Genomic DNA, 16,609 nt, shown 5'->3' with positions numbered 1-16,609 from the left:
TACAACAAAGAATATAGATATTTACCTGATATTTTATGACTACGCTTAACAATGTTCTGCTAACCTGTTCCACGAATTTTGGGGCACCCTGTAGAGACTACTTTAGACTCTATACCAAATTTCTTTATAAAATGTTGTAACTATTTTTGTTAGACTGGTGATACTTTTGAAATTGTTTTAGCAAATCTGAGGTTGAAGTCGTGGTGTAGACAATAGTATATTATGATACAAATTTATAAGGAAGCCTTTAAAGAACGCGCAACGATGAAAAAAGTTAGGGTTGTCATTTAAAAAAAATATTGATGACGTCATTATTAGGAGACGACAAGCTGTCAACTTAAATAACGTACTGTACAACATGCACTTTTTAAAAACAAAGTTGACTTCTTCGAGGATTTTTCTCAGAAATTAATACTTACAATTTTATCGAATTTATTCCGAACTTTACGAATGTATTAACGCTATAAGAGCTTTTTTGTTCGACACTATCAGAATTTGAGAATTTTCTCCTATGTGAACGGATTTTGATAAATGTGACAACTTGTCAAAACGGAGCGTCAAGTTAATTTTAAAGATTTTAAGGGGGTCGTCGAACAAAAAAACCTTGTATTCAATTCGTTCTTGTGTAAATTGGACTCGTTAAATAAATAACTACATATTTCGACACTTATTGATAGATTTTGCTCATTGCATTTTTGAAAGTCTGTATTTAAGAATACACTGTTTTGTTGATTGTGTAATTTTTTTGTCATTTTAAAAAATAAGTGCCGTCAAATTGACCGACGTTTTAAAAATTTGATTTTCTCACCAACATAAAAAAGTTACTAGAACAAAAGAATTTGAATTTTGCAGTAATTCCTTACAACAAAAATAAAATCCCTTTCTACCCAGGTAAAAATAGAACTGTAGTCATTTGGTATAAAGCTGAATTTTACTATCAAGCTGGTTTTTCCAACAGATGGGACTGCCCCAGAGGTCATTTTGATGGATTCAAGACAGGTACGCCACATGGGTGTACGCATCTGCGCACAAAACATGGGTAGGAAACAGCCACTCAACTCATAAAATTTTAATTCCACTAGTATAATAATAAATTGGTCTACAATATGCTTTTGGAGCATATGTGGGTAGAGTGAACTACCTGTGAATAGGATGAATGATCTTTAAATACAAATGTAAACGTAGTAGATTTGGGTGAGTCAATAAATAAATAACACAGCGTAACAAAAATTTGTTCGTGCACAAATATATGTATGTGCATATGATAATACAATACAGATAAAATTAACCCTTCAGAGAGGCAAGTGCTATTTTGGTAATCAGTTCATATTAACTTGGCATCAACAATGTAAAATTGTACATAAACAAAATATTATTAGATTGTGTAATCTTCAAACCTATGTAAAAAAAAACAATAACAAATACTATTTTTTTAAAGTACATATTTGATAAATGTTTTCCTTTGTTTAAGTCATGTTTTAATGCTTTTATTTCATTTATTTGTACCATTTCTAGATCAAATTTAAGTGATTCGCATACCTGTGTACATACCAAGACAAGGCGAAGAACAACAAAATGTGTTCGACGAACACAATAATAAATATTTAAAAAGCAAGGAAGTGTTCACGACTAAAAAAATGAAATAAGTGAAACCATACAGCCATTAACATCAACAAATAGACATTTTAGGAAAGTATGTTAACAAACAAAATAAAATTGTTCATCTCGAAATATTGACAATCAATAAAGTTATATCTTTTTCGTGAATTTCACTGATGACATGACAAAACAGTGCTAATAAAATCAACTGGTCTGTACCGAACTGAAAAAATATCAGGTCAATTACATCAAAATATTTTTACGACTTTTGGAACACCTTTTTTTCATCAACCTCGTTGAAAACATTCACTCATCGGTGAAATACTAGAAAAGTATTTCAAGAATATCTTCTAAAGATAAAAATAATCGAACATTTCCACAAATATGCGGCATGTGTAAAACGTTTTTGACACAAATTTGTCAAGTTATAAAGGCATCAATAATAATATACGGATATGACAAACGAAAATACCGATAAGATACTAAAACAACTATTCTAATTTGTGGATAAAATAGGTATCTGGGTCATGCACAGCATAAACTCTAATAAATTTTTATTTTTATTCTATCCAAACACAACGAATATTTCATGTAGACGCATCAAAGGGTCATCAAAAGTTTCGAAATCTGCTTTTATTTTACTACTGGTGAGTCAGTACAGGACGGATGTGTTAAATGTTAGATACCATTAAACGTTGAAAGAGGAGGGATCGAGTTACTCTTACGCTGGTCAACTCTTTTTCTAGCACCCTTCAGTATGTGACAGATTGTCTACAATTCATGTCAATAATTAGGTCATTAATTACAAGAAATCATTTTTTTTTTTTTTTTAGGAAAATCGACTTGATGATTTTTAAGCGTTCCCAAACGTCGATCACTAATTAATTTAGAAGATAAATAAGCAATACAGCATTCTTTAATGCGTCAAGATAACATCTTGCCAATGGAGTAAGTACTCGTATAAGCTCTATTATAATTAATTGCTTCGGCTATTATTGCTCTTAATGTTAACGCTATTGCATCTGGAGCCATCAGTAAAGAACAGATTGATCGACCAAGAGATTCTCAAGTTTTGAATAAATTTGTCTGTGAAGAAGAATCCTTGTAAGATAAACAATTAACGCATAACACTGCTAGCTGTTTATGACAACTAATACATAAAAGCATGTTTAAAACTTGAAAGATACAATCTGTTTGCAGTAATTAATGTAGGAGTGTCTGCGTCATAGTTCTTTTTTAATTTTTACTTTTCTCTCGACGGACATCACGATCAGGTGAAAAGAGAACGTTTGGAAATACCACTGGTCACTTACATAATATAAAAATTTCTAACTAAAATTTATGTATGTGTGACGGATAAAACGGGGTTATGTTGTAAATTATCTAGTCAGTATTATATAAGCGGAACGGCGCACGCTGGTTAATTATCGTAGCAATAAACTGTTATACAACTTAAGATGTTAAGGACGCCCCAAGATTATTACAGTTGTCATTTTTCGAGCTACGAGGCGACTTTACGAGGTGAAAACGTGATTTTTAGGTGCACATCAATTAAGAGGAAACAACAAACCTCGCTCCATTTCCGGTTTTGAGGCAGTCTTAGTTCGATGCTTTGTATCTCTTGGATCTGTTTGACGGTCTGGTGTAGGTCAGCTTGCAATTTCTGCTGCATCTGCTTCTGCACCAGCATTTTCTGTTCGACGTCCTGGCTGCATTCGCCGTCGACGAGGCAGTTCTGACCTTTCCTCATCACTTTCTCCTTCTCCAGCCTCTGCGACAGCAGTTCCTCCAACTTCTTCGTTGATTGTTGGAATTGACTTTGCGATATGATTTGGGGTTTAGATTTCGTTTTAGTGTCATCAGTCTTTTGAGTGGCGTTGAATTTAGCTATCTGCTGACGGAAGCTCTCTTCTGGCCGGTCTACGGAGTAGGGTTTATGTTGTAGGATTTTTTGTTCAGTCTGCGGTAAGAACTGTGCTAAGGCTTGTGCGTTGGCCACGAAGGCCTGCTTGTTTTGGGCGATTGATTGTCGGACCTCCTGCGATAGGTAGTCGGGCTGAGAGGACTTTCTCTGGTGGCCGAAGGTTTTCGTTTCTGTCAGAGACTTGTCGGAGAGAAACTCCGGTTGGGATGCTTTCCGCTGGTGGGACGCGTTCAGGGGTTCAGTTTCGGTAGGTTTTTTAATTAAATCTAACTGGATAAAGTCCTTAAAACCACCAGAGTCCGACGAATTTGAATCCAGAGAATCTATTTTCGTCATTGTTTTACCGTTCAGTTCTTTCTTGTTTACGTTTATTATTCCGCAACAATCTGTAGTGGCGTTAGATAGTATACTGCAACAAACAGTACTCGGCGAGTTCGGGGCTTTCTGAGTCATCTCTTCTATTTTTTTATAAGTTTCGTAGCTAGTACTATATTTATCACATTTTTCACTAACATAAGTGGCTGAATACTCGTCATATTTGACATTCGTCTCGACACCTACATTTTTGTAATGCAAACTTTCGGCAGTTTTGGTCGAAAAGGTCTCTTTGTAGTCCTTTTTTTCCGTTTGCGACACAGTCCTAGACACTTCCTTGGATAATTCTTTCGGCTTGTGTTCCGACACCGTCGACCTTCTCGACGAATCACTAATTGATGAAGACCTTTCATTTTCTCTGGCAACTCTTTGGGCTCTGACATTCACAGGTGGAACGATTTTAGGCTTAGACGGAATCGTGGGTTTAGGCCCGATTATTTTAGGTTTCTCGGGTTTGCTACACTCTTGCATTTTAAACACTCACGTAAAAATCTCGCACATTTTTGTGATAGTTAAAATTGTTTATTGTGACCTATTTAGCGACGTATTTCGTAATTAATTGTTCTAAACACTTAATAATAGCACTTCGTTGGTACAGAAACATTACGTTTATATGGAGGGCCATACGGATTTATTTAGTAAATAAAATCTAGCGTCAGTATTACCACACTAACAAGCACGTTGCAATGTTGGGGTTGACTCCCTTACGGAGCAAAGTTAGGTAAGACGACGCTTGGCGGCGCATAGCGTCGCGTTCGATAAGCTTATCAGGGGATGAAGAGGTTAGCCCACTAGCTCCTGAGGATACCAACAGGTGTGAGCATTTCTAATTCCCGTTTTTAGAATATAATCAATCTTGTGTGCAACGACGAGAACACATTTTCGTTATCGAAGTTCACTGACACCTTTCAAATTATTCTATTGTTAACTACCCTACAGCGTCGCCCCGAACTAGGCAACAATAGACGCACAATAACTCGCGTAATTCGTGTAAAGGGTGAACGAGCACCCATATTTGATAGTGTCTGACTTATGTCATCTAAATTCACCCATTCCTACCGATTAATTAGTCATACCCTTTAATGATATTCAGTGTTTTTGAATTAACGGTTGGACTAGCTTAGTTTTTACGTGCTTGTTAAAATAATAAACATAATAACTAAAGTAGATCTATCCTTTTTCAGCTAAAATAATTGTAATAATTATCGTCGAAAATAAATAATGTATGACAGAATACATAAATTATAAAAATGCGTTCCTACGACTGTGCTGTTTTAAATAACAAAGTGTGGGACGCAATTTTTTTAATAATATAAAAATGGGTGTGCAACAGCATATTTCAAATTATAAAATTGCCTTTCCAAATTAAATACACACTTTAATTAAAAATCGATTTTAAATAAAGTTAGCTTTAATTAAATTCGCTAATTAGGGTGACACTGAGCCGGGTGTCTTTCATTATAGCAAACTTCCCCTATTCGAAGGGATGACGCTCTAACCTACCTTTCCGGAGCCTCTTGTATTGGCTGAAAGCAAAGCTCCCAGCGCATGTTCTCGATATTCCTTGTCCAAATGGTCGTGCTGCGCCTGGATACGTCTGCAACCAAACAAACATTAGTTAGAAAGAGAGTGAGTAGATGGCGAAAGCGTCAATGGCGGAGTTTAAAGCACGTTTTGAATTTAATTTTTTCCGCATTATTATCGGACGGAATTGTAAACAATCTTATCTCTGCGTACAACTACTGCATTATACACATACCCGCGTAATTACAAGAACATAAAAAACTACGACATGTTGTAAGTTTTTATTTAACCTTAATTGGACTAACAATATTATATCTGAACGATATGAGAAACTGAATTAAACAATACAGATGTAAATAATGTAACTGTCTTCAAGAATCGCTTTTTCTTACTTGAAAAGATTTTTTGCCTCCACTAAATAAAAACATTAATTACAGTTTTCCTGATGTTGAATGATTGAAACAAAAAAAATATCTTTGAGAGTTGTGACACATTTATGGATTATTAATCATAAAACAATCTTATTAATAATGATATTAAAGTTTGTCGGTAAAAAAAATGGTTTTCAATCCTTCGTAGAGACTTTTGCAATAGTACTTTATATCACTTTTCGTGTCTGATAAAAGTAAAGTGAACTAGTTCTTCGTGATTTAAGGATGTCGTTAATCACTGAAACTAATCTGAATAACAGTCATCATAAAATGGCATTATGATTTTTAAGAATATGTCTATACATCCGATTGAACTAGAATACTAATAATGCTATTGCTATCAGCCTACACTAATCAATTAATTGTAAAGACAGAAATGATGCTTCCGTTTCAAACCTGCTCCTTCGACTGAAATAACTCCCACAGGCTGTAAATGATTAACCTTCATTATAATCCGACCGCAAAAACTGCAACTAGCGACTGAAATGGTAACGGATTCAAATCTGATGTCCATATTTGTTATTAACATCTTGTTTTTAATCAGTCTGAAATTAAACCATTTGGAAAATAAGTACTTTGGATTAAAACTTGTTCGTTGTTAATCCTAAGTTGGCGTTTTAATTTCGAAATAAACTACAAATTTATTGCACAATTTGTGACATCGCTGAAGTATTGAAAACAGCTTCCAGGTTTCATTTGTTTGTTTTCAGTACTTTAATTTTAATATCAAAATTGGCAATTAATAGAGGCTCCCTGCAGTAGTTGTCATTGTCAAGCTTTTTAAAACACTAGTATTATATTATTCCGTGAGGCCTAGTCGTCGATCAATTTATTCAATTCCCATTATGAACTTTAATTATATGTGCTTGTTACAACTTCTGTCAAAACTACGAAAGTATTTATAAATGCAATAAAAACCAAAACTGACCGTATCAACAGTCGAGAACACTTACATTTATTTATAATAATAACATTATGTTGCTGAAATGCTAATTATTACATGAAACGTTATCACACTTACGTTATGGCAACTAAGAGTTCTTGCTTCTGGTGTTCTTTAGCTTTGATCGATCCTCCTTCTTCCAAAGCGACTTGTAATTCCTTTTGCAAAACTGACAATTTTCGCCTTTCTGCTTCCAAAAGAAGACTCGTCACCTGGAAATATGAAAACGGTGTTAGTATAATTTAGTTTTTGGTGTCACAAGGAAACAACGATCCTCGTTGAACAATTGCACAGAAGAAAGCTACACCTAGACGAAGTACATTGTTCAGCGCGTTTTGTATTTGTTTAATTCCTGCGTGTTCCGAATAGTTAACTTACTTGCAAAATTAATAGACGTGACGTTGTTAGCTAGTTCTACGACTTTTAGATTTGAATAGCTATTTATTTTTGCGCGATCCGTTCAATAAGTTTACATAAAGAATAAATCTTGAGTAATTTATGTCTTCGGCGTGAATTTTCGACATGCATGCCAGTCGAAAATGGCGGATGCGCCGGAATATAAATAGGTTCGTGTCGACAATAAGCAGCATGTTTTCTGGACTTTTTTCCAGTTTTTCATTATTATACGGAGAAAATTTCCCAGAACGAAATAAGGCTAGCGCCAAGGTGCGACATCGCCACCAATTCGATTTTTCCCGTCTGACTCGCAAGTAGGTTAAGTGATCTACTAATTTCACCTCAGCTGTTACTGCCAACTACAGACATTTCAAAATTCAGACGACAAAAAAGTCAACGATGGTTGCGGAACAGATATAAAAACTGACTCGTTTTATTGTATCTAACCATCTTACCTAATAATTGCAGAAATAGTATAATATTTTCTGCATATTGAGACATTAGACGCAATTGCGACATGTCCTGTACTCGTCATCTTAACCTGACGAGTTACACAAGTTCCTTTTGAACTTTTCAAAATGCCACTTCCATACTCACGAGATTCCGTCGAGATTTCAGTTGATAGCAATCCGCGGTAATCATTAGAATTAGTTCCGTTAGGTCTTCAATGGCAAATTACAGCGATTGGTATTATTACATGGGAATTAAGTGCTTTATCTGTCAGTTGAACGTCCTTGACTGTTTTAATTAAACTGCAGCTTCAAAAATAAGTTAAATTAAATAACACTTCACATTAACTAATTAAATCTAATAGCGAATGTTTATTTTTAATTGTTACACTTCTATTGGTTTGAGATGTTTTTCGTTCTGTCCGTTTCTATAAAAAATATTTTTTAAATTAGTTCAACAGTGAAAGTTTAGTGAACATTGTGAAACAGTTTATTACTTGGATTATGTTTTTAATCACAAACAGTTGTCATAATTAATAAAAATATTTCAAAACCACTAGTATTTAACAAATTTTGTTTTGTGGCAACGTAACACTTTCAGATAGTTGTCAGTTTTCAATACGCAATAACTTACCTGGAATACATACCTAATTAAACTTACAAAAATATTAAATTATTTTAACAAACAAATTAAAAAGGTAGTAGAAATTGAAAGGTAAAATAGATCCATATATGTAAAGAAAAAAAGGAAGGTTGGCAGTTACTTTCTAGTAACTTCTATTTTATCTGGTTGTGGATTTTGATCTTTGTTCACTCTTCGCGGGGACATTCAACCAATTTTTATATGTTTCAGACTTACTGCAATTACATTTACGTGCTATAATTAGTATTGTCGCTTTTGATAATAATACAAAGGTTTCCATTTTAATTTTTTTGATGTTTGAGAGATTTGTCACGAAACATAACTTATAATACCATTTAATTTTGTAAAATTCACACTAGAGACCGGTACGGATAGTAATGACCTCAAGTATATTTATGCATAATATATCTAATTTTAATTTATAATTCATTAGTTCTAATAATGTATTTTAATCTGTAAAATACGAGTAAATATGTATGTACTGTCGCGGGCAATAAATTTTGGTCGTCAATGTCATTTCAAAATTTGGTTAGATTGCGAGATATTTGCGACTGTTTTACAATGGAGCATTTTCAATTGCGTCAAAGAATGACCTTGACGACCAAAATTTATTGCTCGCGACTGTAAAGGGTGTTTTTTTAAATTTGGCGTCGAAGTAGGCGTTGGAGAGTCGATTGAGATCGCACCACTCGTATAAAGCGTAAGATTTAAACAGCTGATCCGTGATCCGTAACCTGTATAGTGCGCTCACAATCGACAGTTCAACGCCTACTTCGACGCCAAATTTAAAAAAACACCCGTTATATACATTAATTTTTTTTAAAGACTGGCCATAGGGTTTTACATGCTAATTTTTCAACCCCCTGTTAACTTTTGTTCCGATGAAAAAATTCATTTTTGGAACAAAGTTGGAAGATCTTTTAAACTATCGGATAGATTCAATATCCCAAACTGTCGAAAAAGTTGTGAAAAAAATATTTTTAGCGCGCCGAAAGCGCCCAAAATTGGAGATCGTTAGGTGCTGGTTGAGCCGACAATGGCGCTACTCTGGCGGCCGCTCGACGTACTATTATTTCGGCGCCCTAAAAATATTTTTTTCACAACTTTTTCGACGGTTTGGGATATTAAATTGTAATCTATCCGATAGTTTAAAAAATCTTCCAACTTTGTTCCAAAAATGGTTTGAATATTTTAATGAGGGCATAAATTGGCCTTTATGGCACAGATCTGTCAAAAATCTGTCAAGCAACGGTTGGTTTAATTATTCAAACAATGGTATCAACTATCAAACATTATTTGATTAAAGAAAATCATACATTATATACACAGTAACCCTAACAACATCAAAATAGCTAACTAAATTTGCATGGACACAACTTTTAGTTGATTTCCTTTAAGGAATAGTAAATATTGAATCTTTTAGAAATTATAAAATAGAATAAAACATTGTATGTACCAGGGGCATAATTGTCGATTATCCCCTTAATATATACATAAATAACTATTATTTAATTTATTGAGACTTTCCAAATCCAAATAATGAAAAATTAAACAAACTATGAATTCGGAATTTGAATGTCATCCGGTTAGTAGCTTTTGATGTATTTTAAAGGATTAGAAATATTTTACATACCAATTAAGTTTTTTAGATACAGCTTTTAGAAGGTTTTTTTACCTACTTCTATATAAAAAGAAATTTTAAAATTACAATCAATCCACAACATTTAGAGTTCTTTGCGACTCTACTTTTCTGTTTTTAAGTGTTTTTACTTAATTTTTTTCAAAAATTATATCTTTATTTAAAATACGATTATTACAAATTACATACTACTACTAATATTATTTATTGTCAATTTTCTATAGGTGTGAAATACTAACAGAAAATATAGTTTTAATTATGTTCATGCCTCAAGTTTCAAATTAACTTTCTGTTGGGATGCAATAATTTGTTGTTGTTAAGTATCTACTTATTACAATGTCAGATAAAATGTAAAAAAAAAATCAATCTTCTTTTTTGTAGAAGATATGGACACTAAATGTGGCAAACATTCTATGTATTCCAATAGTCTGCAAATATTTCATTTTTGTTGTATCAGTGGAAATAAATAAGAAAAATCAGAGCCATGTTGCCATACGTTATTTGAGGTAAAACTCACATAAAATCACTTCTTGGAAATGCTGGAAATAATGAAGTGAATATGTAATTACAAACCTGATCAGAATCATCGAGAATTATTATAACATTGGTTAGTAAAAAATGTAGGATTTTTTAATTAATTCATAATTTTCTAACAAATCAGCAGTTTATAAAAATGGTAGTTCAAAAACTGAATTCTTTTTTATTGAAAGTTTTCTAATATCTGATCCTTACCACATTATTTTAAAAAGGCAACACTTAAATATGTATACATATTACTAATTTAGTGTCAATAAGTGACAATCGTCAATCAAATATCAAGCCTGAATTGCTGTGGAGATATCTATTTAGTATAATTATCAGAAAAAACCTTTTAACCCATACTCTGTCCTGTTTGTTCACTGAAGTAAACAACACCAACAATAGAATTTTTTAATATATTAAAATTTTATGTTTTTCCTAAATGGTTTACAGTATGGCACTGTTCCTTCGATTTCTTTTTGCATCTATATTAGTTAAAGATCCACTAAAACGTTCGTATTACGGACATTGACAGAAGTAAATGAGGAAATGGGGAAATTGGGAAATTTTTGTATTAAAGAGTTTTCCTTTGTATAAAAATATAACTAAGGACACGGTTTTCATCATTATTTTGATTTATTATTTTGCTACTTTAGCACCACTACAATTTTCGGCTTTTAAAGACAGTGGGCCGTATGATTTCCCTTTCATTAAAGTTAAAGAACGTCGTTAAATTGTTTTGTCTCTGTCTAACATAGTGTTTGGCATATACTCTCACTTTGTCTAACAAATATTTAGCTAATGAAAGGCTTAACAAATGGTAAATCATACGGCCCACGGTTTTTATGACAAAGCAAGTCCAGTTTTTGCATTTTTTTGAGTCCAGTTGTAAAGTGGTCGTCGAGAAATAGTCAATTTTGACTTAAATTGTAAATCATTTTACAATAGGAGAGAAAACCATCTTATAACTACCATAAATAAACACAGCAAAAAGGATTAGTTATTTATAGTATTTTTACCCCCAATAGAAATATTGACTAAAATCATAAATCACACCGACAAAGAAACATCTTAAATCACCGCATCCGGTAATTTATGGTGGGGTGTTAAGTAACCTCAGCCAAATATTTGGTGACACCCAACGGGCAAAAATGACCGGTTTCTTACCTGTAAGTGGATTGTAAACTGTTTCTTTGTTGGTGTGATTTATGATTTTAGTCAATATTTCTATTAGGGGTAAAAATACTATACCTGATGTTTGTCCTTCCTTGAGTCGGCACTGCACAACAAAGGGGCAATAAAATTAGAGGCTATAATGGAATAATTATTTATGATAATTATAAGACGGTTTTCTCTCCTATTGTAAAATGATTTACAATTTAAGTCAAAATTGACTATTTCTCGACGACCACTTTACTGTCAACACTAGCATTTTTTTAAATATTTTAACGAGTAACAAATCTACTCATATATCGAAAGGACTTTCACCCTAACAGCAAAAAATGCAAATATTTTTAATTGAAAAGATTTTAACTATGTATTACTAGAAAGCGTCAATGGTAACACCATATTTAAATATTTAATATCAAAGACCGATTGACTTATGTTGGTTAAACAATAAATATCCCCACAATCCTGTATTACTATACTTCATTACTATGAAGACGACACAAGTTTGTACTACTGAAGAACCAGATTAATTTTGCCAAATTGACGCATGTCCATTTAAACTTAACGTACAGTTGGTTGCAAAAAAACGGGAAACGAAAATTTTCCTAATGTACTGGTCGTCAAAATCATACTTTGACGCAATGGAAAATGCTCCATTGTAAAACGGTCGTAAATATCATAACCTATCATGTTGTATGACATTAATTTTTTTCTCATATTTTGACATGGGCTTAATCAGGCGGGGAAAATTTTTTAATTTGTGACAATCTAACCAAATTTTGAAATGACTGACGACCAGAATTTTTTTCTCGCGACAATAAATTTGGTTTTGTCAATTTGTCAATTAATTGTCTACTAGTCTACTTGACAATACCTATCAAATAATTTCTAAAAATGTCATTGAATTTTGACGTTAATTTTATCTCTCGTAAGAAGGTTTCACACTATGGAAAAATTGCAAAAATGTATCAATTTTATTCTGACAGTTCCCGTTTTTTTTGCAACCAACTGTAGTGCTGTGGAAAGAAAGCTTATAAAAAATTTCCTTAGTACGATTAAAGTTAGTATATTAAAGAGAGTTGGCTCCATCCTGATTCCTAGGGGCGTTTTTCGATTGATAATTCAGATAATTGGCTGCACTTTTATTGTCAAAATTGTCGTTATCTGCGTTTAAATAAAATTGCTATTTAGATTTGCTTGCATTAACTTCACAAATTTTGTGAAAACCAGGCTGCCAACTCAAATCTAACTTTCAAACACTCCCCTAGGAACCAGGATCGAGCCTACTTTCTCTTATATACCACTCTAGGTCCGATGTGTGGAAAAATTTAAAAATGTAACTGAATATTTCATTTTCTCCTAAGTCAAAATTCAGCAGCGTAGTCACTTATTTTCGTAGCAAATTGCAATGTTGGTGAATCTTTGATAACTGAATACCTTTGTGGGCATTGTTTACATGCTTACGTTATTCTTTTGACACTTTTGGCAGATATGCCGACTCAAATAAGGTTCGTGTAGCTTTTTTGCGGAATTTATTCTTTGTTACTAGAATTTTTATTTACATGCATCTCTTATCTACAGTGTCTAAGAAAAACTGTCCGGATAAGAAGGAGTAATGAGAGGTTTTGATGTAGATATATGTACCTACTTTAATAGATAAAGTTTGCTTCGTAAATGATAAGAGTTGTCTAAGAAAATAGTTATTTTTCTCATTCGAATGCGCCAACAAAACAATCATCTTGCGCACGAAATACAAACACTATTTTTTCTACAACCGCTTTTTAAATTTTTGCTAATAAAACTGACACTACAAAACGATCAGACATTCAAGTTGCCCGCTTGCGCTGGTTACGAATTTTTGTAAAATTTTCCTTGGGTGTTTTAATAAAAACAGTGAAAAAAATATTAAAGCATCCAAGGAAACTTTTTGACAACTATTTTTGATCTATCAAAAAATGACATACTTTGCAACTCGATAACGATGCAAAAATGTCACGTTTTTTTGACGGTTGTAGAAAAATAATATTTTTCTTCTACACGGTGGTTATTTAAATACGTTGATTATGCCGAATCAAATTATTTAACTCCTTCAGTAAGATATTGTATCTAACTAGACCTTATTTCACTAATTTGTATGTAACGTGAGATCAATTAAAAAAAAATCGAGTTAACTGGATTGTGCTATTCTGATGCTTTGATTGGTTCAAAACACCATTTTCGCCTACTCAGATTTTTTTTTAATTTGATCGCACGGTATTTCATGATTACACGGTATAGTCCTTGTTGAATCATGTAGTATTATTTATTAGGTAATAACTTCTAAATACAGAAAACAAGAGTTGGTCATTTGTTTAGCTGGTACAAGTTTTAATAAAAAAAAAATTGTGTCGTAGCTTTCGAGCAAAATATGCATAAATAACGGAAAATCTGTTTAATAATAAAACGACATGAATTAAAGAAGTGATTTTATTTTAGATACACGAATTAACAGTAACGGAACAGTGTGATGTATGGTACCGTAAAAAATGAAGATTTTTGATATTTATTAAACGCTTGCATAACCACGACGTTTCTTCCACTTTTTATACTATCTACTCATCTACTGTGAACTACTTATAAAATTACGTAAATTTCTTTTCTCTTTTGAGCTGTTTCGACTAGAATTACAAGTAATTGTCCTTTTTTTAAGTGATTACGTCAAACAAAAAAACGAAATCAAGTAAAAGTGGCACTACTCTAGTTAGCTGAAACTAAATTAATTTTCTTGCACGTAATAGCTCAACAAAGAAGCATAAAATGCAAATTTATTTAAATACCGCGTAAGCATGTGATTGATAAAACGTTATGGCAAGGACTCTGATGTTATCTCTCTTCGCTGTAAGGATGTTTAGAGCAATTACCCGCTCGTTATTGAGCTTACTGTACCATTGTATTGCATTAATTTATGTCCATGTTTATGAATACGTGTGTGATTTTTTTACATTAGAATATTTCCAAGGTGACAATCAGATTTTTTTAATTAATAACAAAAAGTGGCTTAAACAGGCTGTAGCCTGTGTGCGTTGTATTAAGTTCGGAAGTGAAAAGCTCGCCGCAATGTAATTGATAATAATCAACCATCTCGATAACACTTTCATGAAATTGCTATGCCGCATTAATGGTAGAAAAAGAAAACAACAACAAAAGAAAATACTTCCGCACTAATGTTTAAAACCACGAAATGGTTTCCAGGCAACCGATACAAACACATGTACAAGCATTGATTCTCCTGAAAACTGGCTGAAACTGGAAAATAATCGATAAAGCAGAATGCCTAGGTTTAGCCGGGAAAATCAATTTGATTATATTGACACACAAAAAAGGAGTCCAATAAAACTGTATGCTTAAGATCGTACCAAACATGAATGAAAAATTTCAGGCATGAGGAATAAGTGGCGGCCATTTTACCTTGTCGATGTGGGGATGCTTCAGCTGGGGACATGAATATTTGAAGTTCAACGGCGCCATAACAAGGAATTCTTGTGGACGGAAGTTGACCACGGTCTAGCTTTACGTTATAAAATATTAACTCCCATCTAAACGCATAACTCAGATAACTCTTTAATGACGCTGCAGGAATTTACCTACAAATGTAATTGCCTTTGATTGATGACGGATATTTATGTAAACGGTTCTATCAAAAATATTGTTGCAAGTAATTGATTAAAATTTATTACATATTTACATTTACGTATTCATTTAACGGGCAAATACGATCGACTCTATTTCACAACAAAAATAAGCAAAAGTCGATAATAAACATAAAAATTGATTAAAGCTAGTCATCTCTATGTAAATTTGAGGATAGTAAACCGCATTGTCCAGTCTAAACAAACTATTACCAGCAGATTTATTATTTATCACTTTCACCTTTAGTGTATGATATTTTATTACCTAATTGATGACACCACTTCATAATTTCAAATTTTGCACTCCCACGACTTGTGTAATTTTGTAATATAAAGTTAACAATATGTGATAATGAATTTTCTTCGCATTTTACAAGAAATATTGGCACTATAAATTCGAGTCGGGATTGGATTTAATTTGTCGAAATGGTGCCAAGCGCGTTATGGAACTTCATTATATTAACGTTTTAATTAGTTAAAACTGCGTGAATAAGTCCAAATAACGGTGTTTTCCTTAATAACGAAAGGTTCTAGTATCTTTAGTGATACATTAATTGTGTTTGCACAACAAGACAATTATCTGACACTAATTAAATCAGTTTAATTCGCCATAAAATGAGATTTTACCTCAGCTCTGTCCGGTACCAAAAAATAATAATTAAATACAATTATTTTAATTTAGAACTAACACAAAAATCATAACATAACAGTTGAATTATAAAATTCTTTCCTAAATTGGACCTCATTGTAACACAGTTGCAGTTGTACTGAAAAAGCTTCTCAAGGAATGGGAGGAACTTTTTTAACTCTAAAAAAAAAAACAAAATTTGAAAATCATCAGAATCCAATTTCAGTAATATTTATTAAAAATGTTTTGTTTACATAATTTAAATTACATTTTCTTTGTGCAACCATCCGTGGATAACAGAGAATATTGTTTTAAGTTTCGGTACATAAACTAGAATTGTTTAATAATTTTTTATCTAATCCCGTGGGATAAATGATACTTATCCCACTAATTTTGAGTGGGATAAGAACTTGATTACCTCACGCATTTTCATTACCTCACCCAGTGAGGTAATGAGTTTCATTACCGTACTCAGTGGGATAAATGAGTTTCATTACCTCACTCAGTGGGATAAGTAGATTCTTATCCCACTGAGTGCGGTAATGAAACTCATTTATTTCACTGGCGAAAATCAATAGATAAGATTAATTTTTTTAATTTGGGGCGGTCTTAGATAAAATTTTGTACATAACACAGCCCACGTGTTATCCCACTAATTATGTAAATAACTATTAACGAATTAAATTTTGTACCTAATAATT

At 32.7% G+C, this 16,609-nt stretch overlaps 1 protein-coding gene across 2 annotated transcripts in view; it reads right to left on the bottom strand.

Annotated features, from left to right (window-relative positions):
* The window catches only part of LOC138122458 (ras-GEF domain-containing family member 1B-like), a 42,597-nt gene extending 38,048 nt beyond the window's left edge, over nucleotides 1–4,549 (bottom strand). Inside the window, exon 1 of one of the 2 annotated variants that reach the window (XM_069036722.1) lies at nucleotides 3,170–4,549. In XM_069036722.1, the coding sequence (XP_068892823.1) occupies nucleotides 3,170–4,369 (1,200 nt within the window). In that variant the 5' untranslated portion in view covers nucleotides 4,370–4,549. The remainder of the gene's footprint in view (nucleotides 1–3,169) is intronic. The other variant, XM_069036721.1, reaches the window with a different exon arrangement.
* Nucleotides 4,550–16,609: the final 12,060 nt, after the last annotated feature.

This window comes from Tenebrio molitor, chromosome 1 (genome assembly GCF_963966145.1).
Source record: "Tenebrio molitor chromosome 1, icTenMoli1.1, whole genome shotgun sequence".
NCBI lineage: Eukaryota > Metazoa > Arthropoda > Insecta > Coleoptera > Tenebrionidae > Tenebrio > Tenebrio molitor.
Note: the sequence above shows the minus strand (reverse complement) of the source record. Positions and strands in the feature narration are given on the sequence as shown.